We start from the raw sequence: 18,918 nt of genomic DNA on the forward strand, positions 1-18,918 counted from the left end.
ACAAGCACTTCTTCCAACCAAAGCTCCAACATTATGTTAGCAAATATATTATGTTAGCAAATCTATTGCTTGTGGCGTTGCTAAACCTCAATCAAGAAGTAGGGATTGTACACTCCTTGCTGCAGTCCAAACAAGTAGGAATTAGTCTCCATGGTTTCTTTACAGGTTTCCCCTCAACTAAGCATCCTCCTGATCACATTTTGTGGTTATTTGGTTCTCTAAGATGACAATTTTGGTACACTACAAGAAGAGTGTGATAGTAGGAGGCATTTCTGAACACTTCTTTGACCTTGTTTGGGTTTCTAAAGATCATTATCTCTGATATAGACAACAGGCTCTTAAGTATGTTCTAGTCCAACCTTTGGTCCATGACAGATAACAAGTTGAGCAAATTGACTGCTTTTCAGCCCAAGAGTGATGAACAAATGAAGATAGTGTACAAGATGAATGTACACATCCTTATAATGTACAACTCCAAGTGTCCTCATATGTGGGATGAAAGCCTTATGTTCAACACAACTACAAAATAATTCTTCACACTTCCATCAACCACAACACTTTTCCGGTGTGGTTACCATTAGTCGGAGTTGTTGCAGTTCTACATATTCTACCAGTTGAGTTAACACACGAGGAGTCCTTCCATGCTAAGAATGAGGTAGTCAAAGTAACCAATTTTGTTGAATGGATCCAACATCCGTCCAACAACAAGTTTTCTGTTGATTGTATTTTATTGGAAATCAACATCGAGTAGAAGGAATGACACAATCAACATTGGCTTCCACATAAGCTTTGTGTTGGTGACAAGGTAATGAACAAAGTTCATTATTGCAGGTTAAACACTCCAAAAGACTTGGAATATGTTGATATCCATTGAAGATACAAGAATATATATTAAAATGTATGAATAAAATTATGATGTTACAATTGAGAGTGACGGTTTGCTTATATACTCTAGGCAGGTGTCCCATTATGAACGGTCATGTCCTTAGGGACATACCTTTTCATTAACTAATTACTAATTAATCATTATTTATGATGTCTTATTATTATTTATATCTATATTTTATTCATAACATTACACTAGAAGAAAGAGAGACTCGCAAGAATCTTAGACCACTCTTATACAACCTTGACACCATCACCACTGCTGTTGGTGTGAATGCTTTTGAATTGAATCTTCCACCCTTGCTTGGCTTAGACCTTATCTTTAATGTGGCACTACTTTGACCATACATTCCACCTTGGTTGGGCACCTTGGAGGTGGTGGAGCACATCGCCACTATAGAGCTAAACCTTGATTTCATTTAGCTTGCTACAATGGACTTGATTATGGATACCAGTTTGAAGAGCAGGTTAAACACCAGGTAAGAGTGGAATATGCAACTTTTTGGTGTTGTCAAAGCAGGTAAATTTCTTCTTTCAGGAGTGTGTTTCACTAGGAACCAAATTGAGTTGAAGTTCCACCATCCAAGAACTTCATGCAATGGGAACTATTGCTTCTCAAGTGGGAAGGAATGCTTGAACTGGCCATTTTAGGTTAATCTAAAAATGATCCTGCTATTCATAATTTTCAGTCTTCAGGTTCTGAGTTTCTAGTGCATATTTTGTGCTTTTCTGATGAGTTTTTTTAGAATTTTGATGCCTAAATGAAGAGCATTGAAATTAACCTTCAAATTCTTTATCGAATATGCTTAATACTATAATATTCCAAATGGAAATTTACAATGATAAACAAAGAAAACATAGTAAAAACACATACAAAAATTTACAGCGCAGTAAACAACCAAAAATCTCTATAAACTGGGCTGAGCTGAGCCATTTTATTGATATAATTGCTGGTTACGAAGGAAAAATCAGAAAGCATGCACTTGGGCTTGCTCAAGGCAAGCTAACAATATCCAGGTGATGAAATCAACTGCTTTAACATGCAATGTGGCTGTCACCGACAATCTTTGCGCTGCTCCTGTGAAAACTGCACTACTGGCTGCAAATAATAGTTGCTAGGACCTCCTATGTTGCTCAGAAAATTTCGGGAAATTAACCCCGGGTTCTCCACCAATAACCCATGAAAACCCACGAAGGAATTGGCCAAATGTTGACCTTGGAATTTTGGCCCAATTTCCCTTAGCTCCTCTCGTTGTTGGCTGAGTTGGGACCCCTGTGTGACCTCTCAAATCTGCCCAAAAAATTCTGCCAAATTAATCGTGGCCTCTCCTGAATAAACCCCGAAAAACCCAAAAAGGGTTTGTCCTAGTTTTGACGCTGCAAAATTGACCCCAAATGCTTGGTCCTCTTCCACAAGCAGAAAATGTATCCTGTAGCAGATGCTGCGTTTGCTGCTCCACCAAAATGCTGGAAAATCCTCCACAATCCCCTCCAATCCAACTCCAAATAGCCCAACTCCTCAATCTCTCTCTAAAGCCTTCCCAACACACGACCCCCGCAAATGACTATGCAGTCTTGGGGAAGATGACACAGGCTCAATCCCCAGAAACTCGTACTACTGAATGTGGATCTCTCTCTTGCAATTTTCCTCCTTTCCTCCTGCAATTTGGACAATGAAAACCCAACAATGGATGTGGTCACAATTCCCGACTCCCACTCTCCAAAGGAACTGTGTATTCCCTAGTTCTGTGTCCCAATTGGCCAAGGAAACTTGTGGAACTGCGTGGTATTCTCCCAGTTACCAAAGATGAGTAGAATTTGCCTCCCTAGGGTGGCACTCGTGGTCCACCGAAGAAGAGGGTGAGATTTCCCCTTGGAAACCTCTGGTGCTAAAGCTAAAGATCACTTGTGACTCAGCTAAACAACTTGAGCAACAATGTGTAAAATTTCAAATGATCAAAAAGCGATGAATGCCGCTGCCTTCCTCTTATTTATAATTGTTGCTCTCTTCCTCGACGTGGGACCTTTCACTAAGCAATTCGAGCTCCCTCCTTAGTTGTTTGAATTTCTCCATCAAGGGCGGTGCGTATTTCATCACGGGGTGGTCCCCACATCCCACTATTTGATTAATCTTCCCTTTGTCTAATGTTTGGGGCCTCCATTACCACGCAACATTAAATTAATTAATGTCCACCTGCTTTTCTTAGGTTTGTATCCAAAATTTTCTCCATCCATAATTTACAAAAATTCAGAAAAGCACTTAGCAGATTTTTATTAGAAGGGATATTACAATCCTCCCCGCCAAAAATTACTTGTCCTCGAGCAATGCCTAAACAAACATCCTTTCTAGATGTTGCTCCCCACTGTCACTGCAAAATGTGCCAGGGTCCTAGATGTGCCACTGAATCATACTTGACAACCCTCAATACTAGGATCCTGTGTACAATCGTCATACCAAGACAACCCAAGGTGTTTGTCTATAAATTGGTTGGCCACTAGTGCTGACCAAAACTCCCCTAGCGAATGTTCGCACTCAACTGCTAGGTCAACTGTACCATCCAGGTCGTAGTCAATCGACATACCTGGGAAATGATTGGTAGTCCCACTCGAATCCCAATGCCACTCTGGGATTTTGGTATCCCTAGTGCCTGGAAGGTCCTGCTGAGCTACACCTAGGTCCACCACCATCTCCATAGCCCACTCCACCAGGTATCAACTCAAAATTTCTCGCCATCCAACCTCAAAAGAGGGATCGAATGGATAAACTCCTGCACATAGAACAACCCCAACATGCAGATGCTGCACCTTGTGCAACTCTGAACGACTCATATCGCTATCCGGGTCAACACATGAGATCTGACCAGGTAACTTCATCTCTCTCTCCAATGGGCAAAGGTGACCCAACAATGCTGCTATCCCCGTCTATGTATGCGTGAATAAGGCTGCTGTGACTCTCCAATGTGCCTTCTAACTGTACCATTAGGGAATCCAACTGTTCCCCAATGTGATCCAACTTGGTCGCTGACTCGGCTCAAACCACTCTCATGCCCTCCAGCTCCTCGTTCTGCAGCAAAATAGCCTCTCGTACTGATGCTGCCTTCCTTTTTAATGCTAGAGGCCGGCCTGAAACTGATGACACTGCTGTGTGCGGGGATCGTCCAATACCTTTGTATCTCCTAGCACCTCACCCATCTGCTGTGTGCTGCTATCACCCAAAAACTCGGACATGACGCTGATCACCACCTCAACGGATGTCGCTATTGGGGTATGCTCTACTCTCTCTGCTAAGATGTCAACCAACACGGTCAAGGGAGTCTCCAACACGGGTGACCCCTGTGTCACACTGGGAGTATCTACTTGCTCCCCACAATCGTGTGTAGATGGCTGCGCCCCCACAACCTGAGCATATCTAGTGTCTCTTCTGTAAGGAAGAGGATAGATCTGGTTCGACACCTTCATCAACTAGATCAAGAATTCGTGCATATTAAATCCCCCTTGAGCCATGGGTCGTCTATGGTTTAACCCGACACTATGTATACATGCACAAATCTTCCCTCTCAAGGCTTCCCCACACTCGGCCCCCACAAATGACTGCGTAGTCCTAGGCAAGATGATGCAGGCTCAATCCCTAGAAACTCTTACTACTGAATGTGGATCTCTCTCCTCCCCCTATGTGATTAATATTCCCTTTGTCTAATGTTTGGGGCCTCCATTACCATGCAACATTAAATGAATTAATGTCCACCTGCTTTTCCTAGGTTTGTATCCAAAATTTTCCCCATCCATAATTTACAAAAATTGAGAAAGACACTTAGCAGATTATTATTGGAAGGGATATTACAAAGACAATCTAAAATGGAGGAATGAATGAAAAATTATGGACTCAGCAAGGCCCCATTTTTCCCTTGTACAACTATTTTTATGGGCTTTTCGCAAATGAACTTAGCACACACACTCTTCTCAGAGATAGCTACCGGTATTCTAGCCATTTTGCTTGTACATTGTTTTTCACTATTGTTTCATTAATGGAATTTGTTTCTCATGAATCTCTTTGTTTCTTTTCAGGGTTATTGCTATCTTTGATTTTGTTCTCAACATAATCTGGATCATTGTATAATAAAATGAGAGAATATTGTGCTAGTGTTCAGTATGGCTTCACTGTGAGTTGATTTGTTTGCATTGTGTCAATTATGCATTCCTGGTTTTCCTTTTTCTACTGTTTTATATGCTAAAATATTTTTTGGCTGTTCCTTTTTTCAGTTGATCACAATAAAGTTGAGGTTCTTATTTCCAAGAATTGTGACTGTTGCTATTCCACTGTGTATGAAAATTTGTTTAGGGAGCATGTATTGTTGCTTGCTTTTTGTTTAATATTATTTTGTTAAGATGTATACTTGCTCTAACAGGATTTTTGTATTTTTCCACCTCTTTCTTAATGCTTTACCTTTATAATCTGTAAGCTGATGTACAGTGTTTTATTTTTCCATATATTTTATTAGCAGGTTTTCAGATTCTCTTAGATCATTTTCATGCTTCGAAGAACTCATATTTTGTTGTTTCTTGTTTATCGTCACCATTTTAACTGTCCATTTATTTACATATTTGATCTTCTGAGGATTATAATTCCAGTGTTTTAACAAGGATAAACTTTAAATGGTCATGGAAAAGCCTATAGATTTGTCCATGATTTGTTGTACATTTTCCAAACAGGATTAGGATTCGCAACGGTCATCATAGTTTTGTTGTTATATTTATTGTGATGTAGCATTTTGTAGTAATTTTTCTATTATGTTTCTGCACCAGAGCATCTGTCGAGCCATTACGATTCAATTCCCAACAGAAGCAGCAGTCTTTTCATTTGGTTTGACTGTTCAGGAGTGGAATACAGATACATCTGTTGCAGGAGCTGGTATGTTGTTTATAGGTTCTTGAAAAGCTCTTTTTATTTTTTAAATTATGTAACCTTGGTCCAGTGTTTACAGTTTTCCCACGTTAAAGCGATGGGGTGCTTATGGTGATTCAGATTCAGGAGTTTGATATTGTATACAATGTACATCTGGTGAGGTTGATCATATGCCAGAAATGTAGTATCTTGAGGTATATAAATTTGGAATTCCTATTATGGGAACTCAGTGTGGACAATAGGAAGAGGGAGATGCATCCTACATATTCTCTTTGAGGACTACTTGAAAAAGAGTTGCGGAAGATTGACCAAAATTCATAAACCATTTATGTCACCAGACTATAAATCAACATAAATTAGAGAGGGACTTCTACATAGAAAAGAACTTCGGTGTTAACATGCAGCATATTCGAGATGTTTGCAAGTTGGTGCTATTATTGTTCTGTGTCCTCTAGGTTGATCAAAGTTTCCACCATTACTAAAGCATGGGAGATGTCTTGCATATCCCCTTGATATATTGAGAGGTGGTGAGAGAGAAACTCGATCAGTGAATATATATGATGAGAACTAATGAATTAGAAAAGAAATTGGAAGTTCATTATACTTAGGGACTGCACAAAGGATGGCCATTCCATTTTGAAAAGAGAAATAAAACAAGCATAAGCTAGGGAAAGTGATATATATGGTCAGGAGCACAATAACCAACACAAGCTAAAGAACTAATCATTTTAGAAGCATTGTTAATTAATGGATGTCTTCCCTGAACATTGAATGTTGTCATCATAAGAAAAATATGCCACAATGGGGCTTTTCTGCCATTTTATGGTTTTAATGTTTGTCTAGTAGTCTTCTAAAGAGGTGAGATTTTTGTTGCCTCTTCTACTGTCAAAGGTTGATGCATCTTGTATACATGGGAAAAACTAAGGTAAACATTCAACTGCAAGCTTGATGGTGTGTGTCTCTAATACAAATCCAATTACTCTGGAGGTTTTCAAATTCTATAGGTAGGCTATCAAGCTCTCCTCTTCAAACTGCACTAATCAATTGTTTTCTGAATCAACAGGAACTTGAAGGATGTATCTAGTATGCAATTCATTTAACTCAGTGATTCTCATGATCAGCTCACTTGAAATCTTTATTTAAAAGACAATTGCATCTACCTCCCAAAAAATCACGATAGTTGAGGATAAAACAAATGTACATCTCAAGTTCTCAACTACCTTCAAAAAAGTTTTCAAATACATTGGTGTTTACTGATAAGATATTTTATATGATGCATTGGCTTTGGCTTTGGGTATGGGGGGATGAGTTTCCAGCCAGAGTGCACCCCCAGATTTTTCCGTGAACAACAGGTTGGGGATGGCAATGATATATATATATATATATATATATATATATATATCTATATGTATAATGTATTGATTATTTTTTTTCAATTCATCATATGACATGAACATGAAAGGTAAATATAAAACATATTAAACATTGAGCTATTTAAGAAAATCATGTTAATAAATGACAACCAAATACTAGATTGGGAAGTTGCCAAATTCAAATAACTTGAAATTCAAATAAGATATTTAGTAAACAAAGAACGTTGACGTAGAAATTAGATCTAGCTGTGAAATTGAAATTGAAATTATGAAGGCAAACACAAAATTAAAGTGAGCTATTAATATTAAGCTTGGATATATCATATAATATAATAATGTTGTCTAATCATCATTGTACTTTGTGCATTGTCAAGAAACAAATCTAAACATACATTCCCAAGGTCCAAAGCATTAAAAATCAAACTTAAGTCTTATGAGTTATTAACTTATTACAGTGTAAAAGTTGAAGTTTAAATTCTAAATTCATAAGAGTAAAAGTACTACTAATTAGATTCTAAAATTGCAGCTTTGTAAGCCTGAGCAATTTCAACTTTTAGTTCATTTGAACATTCAACAAATGCATGACCTACTGCCAGATCGACGGTTGTCCAATAGATGTTAATATGCTCTTTGCAAATTTCTGTGATATCCCTCTTAAGAAATTACTCTTGGGGTGAGATTCTGGGTTAGAGTTTCTAATAAGGGAGTGTATTTTATAATAATAATTGGAGTACTTTTTCAATCTATAAAACAATGATGATCATTGATTGCACAAACGTGGGTTCAGGGACAGGGACAGGGACAGGGACAGGTGCGTCACTTTTTGAAAGTGTACACGGGTTCATTGGGGGTATATTATAATTTATATATATTATATATTTTATAAATTGTAATATATATAAATTTTGAAATCTTCCAACTTACAACAAGAAAAATAAATCATTTAAAGACTTAAACATGAACATTCACTTTGAAATTTCAAATTTGATATCAAGTGGAAATTGCAATTTACTTATTGATGTGAATCATGATAATAGATATTAGAATCATATATATTAAAGTAAATATCCATTGTCATACTATATTCAAAATTTGCCTTAAGGCATTTCCAAACATGAAATAGTCTATAAAAATTTCAGATTTTCAAAATTCCAAAAAAAGTGAAACTGAACAATGAATAAGAATAGGCTTCCTTAAGCCATGTCATCAATATCCATGTCATCAACATGACTAAGATCTTCAGTTAACACGCTCTTTAGAGAGGGATCACTCCCATCTTGAGCCTCCTGCTCATCCATAGTAACTGGAGGTAGCTCAATAAGACCATTTGGCTGTATCTCCTTGTCCACACATGTAGCATCATTTGTGTATTGGTCCCCTCTCTTGAATGGACCCTCCCTATACCCCGGGTCTTTACGTGATATGAGATGAAGTGTACTATGAATGTATACTAAGTTCTCAGCCTTCTTTGATACCAACCTGTTTCTCTTCAATGAATGGATGAAAACATATGTGCTCCAATTCCTCTTACAAGCTGAGGAACTAGCTACTTGCCCAAGTAATTGTATGGAAAACCGTTAATGGAAAATTGTTAGGAGAAGAGTCAAGATAATGTTAAGTATGTAAATTAAATTGATTAAATAATACAAAAACAAGATGAGAAACTAGCTACCTGTCCAAGTAATCATAACGCAAATTGTTGCAACTCAGGGGCATCAACACCATGAAGACACCATCGATCAATTGGATCCTTCTTCTAGCGCCTATCAGTCAAAGCATCATGTGAACCAAAGATACCTCGGCCTTGTGAAAATTGGGCAAATTGAGTTCGTATATCGGAGGCCTCTTTTGTAGAACCATAGTTTTTTTTAATAGCTGTCTTAAACCCTTTCACCACCTGTCTATCTTGGGAAGGAGGCCTTCTTTCTATGGTGGGATCATACCATTTTGGGTTAACTGCATAGGCTGCCATGTGAAGTGGGGTGTTTAGTTTATTCCATCGCCCATATATAAATGATTTCAACTGTGGCCATAAAGTAGGATCTTTCCTATCTGTGATGGATTGGATCTTCTCGCACATAGAGTTCATGTTCTCGTAAATCTCACCTAAACATTGGCCATCTGTGTCTGCATAGCAAAACATATCACAAATTGTCTCTATAAATTCCACAACAAATTTGATATAAGCCCAAAAATGATCATCCAAAATCAACCTCTTCACCTCTAGAGCTGCGTCTGAGGAAGATAGCCTCCACTGGTCCCACATGTCACTAATAACTGTGGCAGCTAAAGCCTCCTCCATCTCCACAAGCCGTCTAAGCAAAATGTAGTAAGTTGCAAATCTAGTATCTGCTGGTTTAAGAAGCTCCATTTTGGCATGCTTGCGGTAAATGGCTTGTGAATGGTGGTGGTTGCATATAAACATCTGAATTTTGTGGCCATTATCAATTAACATCTGGATCCATTCAATTTTCCTGATGTCTTTTAGTGCATTATTCAAAGAATGCATTGCTCATGACATCCAAAAAATATGCCTACAGTTTATCAAGAAATCAAAAAATAAATAAATAAATTGGGATCTTTCAATCTAACATCTATAATGATTTATGATTCAATGAACATTGAATAAAAAAAGATGTTGAATAATTATAATAATAGCCTTTCCACATATTTCCAGATTGGATATTGTGGATTTGATGAAGACATTTTTGATTTTGGAAGTTAACCAAAATGCCAAATCTGAAAGCAAGGACATTAGAAAATTGAAAATCCGAAGACTGAAAATCAAAAGATTAAAGTTTAAAGTTTAAATTTAAAAAAAGGCAGTATAAGACTATAAACGTTAGAAAAATATCAACATATCAAAGCCACAACGAAATTGAAAATATTATTGAGTAAAACATGGAACTTCCATGGTTTGCCAAACACTTAGATGCAGGCAACTGTGTATCAAAATATTTTGTAAGTGAAATTTGCTTTATCTTTTGTAGCCTCTCTGTATTTGTAAACAAAGATCATTTGTGATCTTACTGTTTTGTAACTAAGTACCTATCACATATTGTCTCAGAAATTAAAGAATCAAGAGTGCCTTTCAAGCCATTGACTACATCTATCTTTCATTTTTCTGGAAACTTGGCTGTGCCATTGCTTCTAAGTTTTGTATGAAGTGTTGTCCAAAACAACAAAATTTTATGGTTAATTCTAAGTATTCCTACAACCCATTTACAAAATCTCTGTGCTTCATTGTTGGGAAAATGGGTAATAGTAGTTTTGTATGCCTATCCAAACATCAAAATGATATGTTTAATTTTAAGTATTCTTACTGCCCATGTTCAAAATCTCTGTGCGTCATTGTGGTGGAAGTGGGGTTATGTTGAATTTGTAAGCACTATGCATTGCCATCCAAACGAACAAAGTGGTATAATCAAGACTGAGCACTCTTTTTGTCCATTTTCAAAATGTCTTTGTTTCATTATTGGGGAATTTGGTTATGGTGGGTTTCGTATGCACTGTGCAGTGGTATTCAAAACAACAAAAATATATGTTTAATTCCATGTATTGTTACATCAAAGAGCTTTACTATGCTTTCCAATTATTCAAGAGATATGGTAGTATAGAACTTAAAAGAAATACCTGCTGCACCCAACACAGTAACACGAGTGACCACAAACTTCAACAATGCTACCAGTTGTTGAACAGTCAAACCTTCTCTCGTTGCGCTGCTGTCTGGACCTGTGCGAAATTCCAATGGTGAATGCAAAGAACAATGAAAGAACTGAAATGCGGGTGGGGTTTTTAGTTAAAATGTGGGTTTTTATTTCATAAAAAAATAATTTTTATTGCCCTCGTGCCTCTGACAAACCCGCCAAGAACCCGTTATCAGGGTTTGACACACCCACTCCATGGAACAAACACATCTCGTGTTTACAAAGTACAAGGTTCTTATAAGCCGCACCGGGTTCTTTCGGGTTCGTTTGAGAGGTACCTATTCCAGCATCCGGTTTGTGGGGACGAGAACCAGGGATGGGTTCATGAACCCATGCTTCGCAGATTATAAGTAGAGCCAATTCAACGAGTAATTATCAGATTTGCAAATTCCACATTTTTTCCAACAACACAGATATAGTTTCCAAACTTACAAACTGTAATTATCACACCAACTAATCTACACTGTTATTTGGCCCCTGATTTGTCCCTTGGCTCCTCACTGTCAGTCAACCACAACCTTGATTCTTGAGAGGATCCTCCCTGGGCTACTTGATGCCTTGAATCGACTTGCTGTAGGTTTGTATACAGCTACAGGTAGCCCACTAACTTTGTGCCACAAACTGTCAAACACTGTTCTTCTTTCATTCTGTGATATGCTTAGACTCTAACCCTCACTTTCCCTAAGAAGATGATCGACTTCTTCAGTAGGGCTGCGAGAGAGAACTCATTGAATGGTGGAGAAAAATCAATCACAATTTGAAAAAGCTATCAAAAATCAATCACAATTGGAAAAAACTATCTTTTCTCCTCCTCTTTGGCACCTAGAAACACTTTGGTACTCATCAAAGCTCGTAACACGTTGTTGAACATGCAAAATAGTCCCCAAAAAACATCAAAGGATAATTTAAGTTGCCCCTCCAACAATCTGTGATGTTTTCCATTGACTCGGGAAAAATCGCAACTTTTACAATTAAGTTGAGCGTTTTTCAAATAAAAAACTTTGTCGATAAAATCAGTGCTCCTAAAAACTCGAGAATTTCCGATTTTATTGAGACTTTTGCAACATTGATCTCAATCTCCTCCACTTGGAAAAAGAATGATGATCCAAGATGGTCTTCCTCAACCTATGGAAGATCATGGCTTTGGTTATACTAGGTTGGTCGTCCATTGAAGAAGTTCCCAATAAAGGCCCAAGGCATTTAAATATCTTTGCAACTCTTGGTGGAGAAGCCACCCATCTCCTTCATGGATGTGGTCATGTAGGAAGTATCCAACTCATCGATATAGATCCTAAATAAAGTGGGAGATAAGGTCTTTTGAGCCTTGGAACAATGCCTCCCAGGGACCAAAGTCAAACACTTTCTACACTATAATATAGGAGGTGAATCTCAGTGGTCTCCATGCCAAGGAGTTGAAGGAGATGACTAAACCTGTTGATGTACTCGTTGATGTTAAGATCCATGTCACTATTTGATTTTGATTCACGAGGCAGCCTCATAGTAGAAGATTTAGTTAACACGCTTGGATTGGAAGTTCATGACCGGTCTCGCCTATATCCATTGTAATGGCTAAATAAAGAGCTAGATCTCAGGGGAACTAAGTAGTGTAAGCTCAAATTTGATCTAAGTGTAAACCATATTTATGACATGGAGTTAGATGTAGTACCAATCTTCATGAAGGGAGCAAATTAGTCTCGCCTGATTAAGGATGGGAAGTCCATCTTCAATGCATACAAAGGTAAATCCAATAATCCTTTTGTAGGTGCTAACCAATCTAAGGAATTGAACTGTTCTAGTAGGATGCTTGTATTACTCTTCTTAGGAGATAATCAACAAGGATATGAATTGGTAGAAGTAAAGGCATCATTTGAGGGTTTAAAGAGAAGAAATTTTTGTTAGAGGAGCTTTTGTAGGTATGCTTGTCGGTGTTCTAGGAGCCTAAAGGGTGACACAAAAGAGGGATGTGGAGTATGAGATGTAGTTATTCTCAAGCCATTGTGGAAGTAGTTGAAGTGAAGAAACAATTGTAACAACTATTGTAGCATGTAGTAATTTGACCAACCACCTCATCCTTTAGGTCACCTATCATCTTAGTATCCAAGGGGGGTCGAATTTTGAGAATGTGTATTGGTGATAGAGCTTTGAATAAGATTACACTCAAGAACTGATACACTTTTCCTAAGGGCTAGATCAATTGCATCATGCCAAGTACTTCACCAAGTTGGATTTAAAATCAAGATACTACTAGGTATGAGGTAAAGAAGAAGACTCGTGGATCACAACTTTCATGACTAGGAAAGGTCTATATAAATGGTTGATAATGCCTTTTGGTTTATGTAATGCAATGATTACATTTTTGTGGTCGAACCCCTTCTTTTCCTAGAAGAACAATATTTAACATGGCCAAATAATATAAGATAAATTTATTAATGTCCAACAAATGACCATTGAAGTAGGTCAATGGAATGTGTTTAGGTAGAATGATGTCTACTTAAAGTGGGAATGCTAAAGAGGCACCTATGTAAAAACAAGACACAAGTAAAATAGTAGTCTAATCTAAAAACCTAGATGGTCAACTCTAAATAATGTAGAGGCGATCTAGAAACAGTGGTAAGGGGCGATCCTGGTCCACTAGAACCCCCACTCCTAGCATCTAGGGCCAAACAGAGAAAACTCAACATAGATGTTTGTCTATTAGAATAATCGGGTGAGGATCTCAAGTGAGTGCAACGTGACTATCTAGAAGGAAGGACCTGACACTAGAGGAAGAATTTCCTCACCTCCTTCAATAAATGCTTTTGGGGATCAAGAGACTCTTGCAATGGGGAGGTATGACCCAAAATGGATCATTATATAATGTCATCTATTTGATACTTTATTGGGGAAAATTTGGATCTATTAGCTTTTAGCGCCTATCTAGGGGTAGGTCTCTCTTTGGTGATTTGGAGTACAAAATCTTCCAAGGTATGTTTGAGACCTTAAACAAATGTTTTTAGTGTCAAAACATTTTAGCTTTTTCGCAACATCGTACACATTGAGAGTTTTCCAACAATGTGAAGAGCACCTCAATTCGAGTTCATATGCAAAAGTTATGCCTCTAGCAAGTTGACTAATCTCATTAACCACCATGGTTTGAGTCGATACCACATTAGCTTCCCTTATTGACACGTGAACTTTCAAGAAAATTTTAGAGGGTCCAAAACTCTAACGCTAGTTAGAGGTTGAGGCATGGAGAAACCCTAATCTTAACCCTAGATGACTATCTGGCCATGTTAAATACCGTGTTGCTAGGAAAAGAAGGGGCTCAATTCTCATTATATTGTTTATTGTTCCATAGTTTAGTAGAGTATCTAGGAGTGGAATATTGAAGCATAATAGAGTAAGTAGAAGATCTTGTAGTAGCCATTGAAACCACAATGTCATTTGTAACACCCTAGTGAGTGGGATTTCCTTGTACTTGCATATCATAGCTGAGAAGAAAAGAGCAAGAGCATAGGTCTCACCTAGTTGGAATTTTCCAAGGTACATCTTATGTTCATTGTGTTGATGTTGTGTTATGTGCTTAGCTTCATTTATTTTAGTTCCAATGAATTTAAGTATGCTGCGTGCTAAGCTAATGATATTAATTCTGAAATATGAAGTAAAATACTACGTAAGAAGAGATTGTAAGTTATTGCAAGAGGTGGTGGCAAACTATTCTAGTGGAATATACATGACAATTTACAGATTAACTAAGTATTTATGGAGTTGAGGGATAGAATAATTGTCTAGCCTCCATACATACACCATCATTGGACACATGCTCTTTGGATTTCTCTGGGCTAGATCATAGTAGGCTTGCATAGGGTTCGAGTGGAGGTGAAGCACGATCTTCATTGGATAGGATATGTTAGTTGTGCCATTTTTGAAAGGTCATTGTAGAACAACATTTCGTCTTTTGATGCCCCATCTATTACATGTTTTTAGGGTGGTATGATTGTCTATTCAAGGAGTTACAAACTCTTTCTATCTTTTTTAGATGCCTTTACTAGAGATGCTTGACCTTATACATGTAGGAGTCCCTCGGGCTTTGTTCCCATACTCTTCAACCACCTCCTAGGTAAGCGTGCACTTTAATGATCACTTCCTTTTTTACGGTGCTCCCATTTGCTAGGGGCACCAAGGGACATATGGGTAGTGGCTTCGATTTCGATTTCAGACGAGTGTGTGACTATCCAAGCATCTCAGAGGCCTCAGGGACATTGATAATCCATATCTGATACCAGTCCAAACATAATCACGTAGGCCCCAACGACGATTAATCCCTTCCAGGCTACAATGTAGTATGTAGTATAGATGCTACTCCACGTCCTCTTCCAAATGGTATTTTGTCTTTTGTGTTCTACACTCAGCCTTGGATGTTAGGGGAGCTAGCTCTTGCAGACCTTGATTCTTTGGCATTATTATTATTGCCATCCCCCCCTTGCACTTGAATTTGAGCGGTTTTCCATGTTTACCTTTTGTTATTTATATAGGAGACATTTTGTTGCTACTTTGCATTGACATCATTGTACTCAACAGTCCCATTGACCTACCTTTGTGGTCATTCGTTGGAAATTAATATAATTATCTCCACTTCCAGAATTTGGTTCTCTAGCTCTAGCTTAGATCAACACTTTACTTTCTGCATCTTGATTTTTATAGGAGCATCTTTGCATTGATGTCATTGTATTTGGCAGTCCCATTGACCTACTTTAGTGGCTATTTGTTGGACATTCATAAAATTATCTTATTATCTACCTCATGTTGGATATTTCCTCAACTTTTCTCCTTAACTTCGTATAATTGGATGTTCCATCAAATATAAGCCTTTCATACCATTTGCTGGTTGATGTAGCATACATTTTAATGAAATTGAAATTCAGTCCATATTCTCTTTTAGATGATGATTACAAACAATGATGGCACGATGGAGACAAACTTAATAGTGGAATGGACACTCGTCTAGGAACTAAGTCGTACAAAATGCCGAAAAATCTAGAAGTTTCCAAAATGGGTACGGCTGGAAACGTCACCCCTGAAAAATGGAAACATCGCCCAAAATGTTGGGAGAAGCGTCATATATATATATATTACAAATAAGTTAGTAGCACATTATCTTTCAAGAAAAGAAAGAATGAGACACATAAATGACAATCTAGAGGGAAAACCAAGTCTATATTAACTCTCATAGATGGTTACATGATGCAAAATTCCAAAATTAGCTTTTATGGATGAGGCTATATGCACCAAAACTGAAATAAAACATGAACTAAAGACAAATATTGATTATATATTACTAATCATAACAATCTTCATCCTCATCAGCAAAAATATAGCAAGATGGTTGTTCAACAGAAGAGGCAATTCTACTAGTACTTCCATTTCGACTTGCATCACCACTAGTATCGAGCACAGCAAGGGAGGACTATAAGTGTAATTTTTTTTAATGAAATTAAATTAGGAGTGAAATAAAATTTATGAAAATTGTTGAAATAAGCATTTTTGGGCCATAGAAGCGACCCATGCCCTTCTTGACCGCTTGAGCAGGCACAAAACAGCCACCTTACTCGTCGAAACACTGCTTTTTTGTGCCAAAACATCACTGAAAGTTGAAACATCGCAGGCCACAACATATGATGTTTCAGAATTGTGAAACGCTATATGGTACAACTGATGGCATTTCGGGGAAGTTTCAGCTGAGTTTTGGTATGTTTCTGATACTGGTACACTGCCCAGGATAGCGTTTCACGTAACATAGTCTAGAAATAGGAAAAGAAAATATTAGAGTTAGAAGGTGGAATTAATGTTGAGCTGTTCCAATGGTAAATAGAAAGCCTAAGAAATTATGGAATGCTAGGATATTATAGTGCAAGAGAATACATAGGGAAAGGGATAGATAAAGTCTGATCTGTAATATATATTGTATAATAATTCTTCGGATCATAATGTATTACATTGGTAATAGCTTCTGTTTGCCTTTGATAGATTAGAGTCTTTTGTGGTTAATATTGGCAAGAATACCCAATTATGACTATCCAATCTCTGAAGGGCTGAATTTCTAAATAGGTGCATTGGAACTGCTGGATATTGTGTATAGAGGTGGCAGAAGAATGGTTAGAAAGTTGAAACTGAGTTCTGTTCACATGTGTGCCCCAATTAAGTGGTCATTCTGTTCCTAAAATTTGATCTATTTAACATGCTCAGTTTTATCCAAAGCCTAGACCTTGAAATTGTTCAATTTAATTTCCCATATATCAAAGCTACCTGAAATGATCTGCCATGTCAAAAACAAATGGGTATTTTCCAGAAACAGATTTTTGTTGATGTTTGCAGGAAACCCTTGAAGCCTTGGATCTTTTGAATGCCTTAAAATCATGGTGCTCTGGAGGTAGCTTTTCAGTGAAATTAGATGTTTTACCCTATATATTGCCTAGAGAGCCTATTATGTAAGTCATTGTATTGGCCATTCTTGCACAATGAAGCATGGTATATAAGTTTTCATTGATATTTACTTTGCCATGTAATGGTGATTGAGAGCAAAAGGATCGGTGCAGTTTAGAGCAACAAGTTAGGTATGGTTATCATGATATGCATTTTATATTTTGCTAGTAATCTTTCCTTTACTTGGCCACCAAAAATGCTTTTGTTTATTGTAATAAGCCTAGGTGTGAAAAATGATCAATAGATGCTACTTGTGAACAGGGTTGCGGGTGAGCGCCTTCTCCCCCCTTTGAATCCGCTCTTGAAGCACGCTCTGATTGGAAGTGCTAGGGGAGCGACACTAGGAGCGTGCTCCCTATTCGCTCACGTTTGGGAGTGGATTTCGGGAGTGCACTCATGGTAAAAAAGTTTCACTCCCTGGTTTCTAGGGAGTGATAGGAGCAATCGCTTCTATATCGCTCTCCATAACTCTGAGAGTGATTTTTAAAGGCAGGGAGTGATTGCTCCTGTTACCCACCACTTGTGGGTAGTATGCATAGGAGATTTTTTTTTTTCTCCTGGATGGTCCTCCACTGGCAGCCAACAACCCCTTGCAGCCACTAGATAGCTCGATGTGCTATTTTCTTCGCCACTTGAGGCAACCATGTGGTTCCTTGCCCATCTGTTATGAGTGTATATTTGAAAGTGGGCCTCTGATTCCAAAGGTATGACTGTTCATTGGTTTGGTTGAGTAATTTTGTTTACTTTTCATGGGTGCTTTGGGGCATGGATTGGTGGAGGGATTCAACGGAAAGAGTGGGTGAGGCCTGTGTTTTTGTCTCCACTGCTCGATTTCGTGGTTACCCTTGTATCCTAGTCCCATGGGATCTCCTTTAATGGCCATTGGTTTCAGGGTTGGCACTACGTGGGAAATCTCGATTTTGGTTGCTTGTTCCCGCTTCACCATACCACCTACATCACTCCCCTTCCATTCAGTTATTATCCCATCTAGGTCCTCATGTCTCCACTGGGTCCACATAGGGTTAGCCTCCCCTTCCCCTTGTCCACACCTTGGGTTGGGCCTGGAATGATGCCCCAGAGGTTGATGCAACTAAAAAGAAAATAAAAAGCATAATTTGGCCATTCTCAAGAGGAAATGTACCACAAAATGCAAAATATGGCTGGGACATACAAATTTATCATATGGGCAAAAGCCAAACATGAGCTCTATCCCTTACCCATGGCCATCACCCTGGATCCTATGGGCCCTAAATGAGCCCCCCCCATCATTAAGGAACCAATGATTGTCCCAACCCCTCGTGGGCAATGAATTGCCCCACCTTAAGGGGGTATCCACTGCTACATGTTACACATCATGCTCTCATCCCTTGGAGCCACGAGTAGTTATGAAGAAAAATCAGTCAAAGGCAAAAGGCATATGAAGAGGGGTGGAAAAACAAAGGCTAGGTTAACTCATGTACCATCATTTGCTCCCTCCTACACTCAAATACCCAAGTGTGGGCTTCCCATATTACAACTACCCTTGTACCCTGACACAGGTCTGGTTGATTCCCCTCATCCCCACTCCGCTCCATTATTATATCATTTG

General features: G+C 38.2%; 1 protein-coding gene across 2 annotated transcripts in view; it reads left to right on the plus strand.

The window, feature by feature from the left end:
• Window positions 1-18,918, plus strand: part of LOC149222303 (putative histone-arginine methyltransferase CARM1) — a 381,165-nt gene that overhangs the window by 90,272 nt on the left and 271,975 nt on the right. For both annotated transcript variants that reach the window (XM_089385353.1, XM_089385354.1), the window contains exon 3: window positions 5,689-5,794. In XM_089385353.1, coding sequence (XP_089241479.1) covers window positions 5,689-5,794 — 106 coding nt within the window. The remainder of the gene's footprint in view (window positions 1-5,688; window positions 5,795-18,918) is intronic.

The sequence above is a fragment of the Pinus tabuliformis genome, chromosome Q (genome assembly GCF_031772625.1).
Source record: "Pinus tabuliformis cultivar Carrire ecotype Pingquan chromosome Q, CPIR1, whole genome shotgun sequence".
NCBI classification, from domain to species: Eukaryota; Viridiplantae; Streptophyta; class Pinopsida; order Pinales; family Pinaceae; genus Pinus; species Pinus tabuliformis.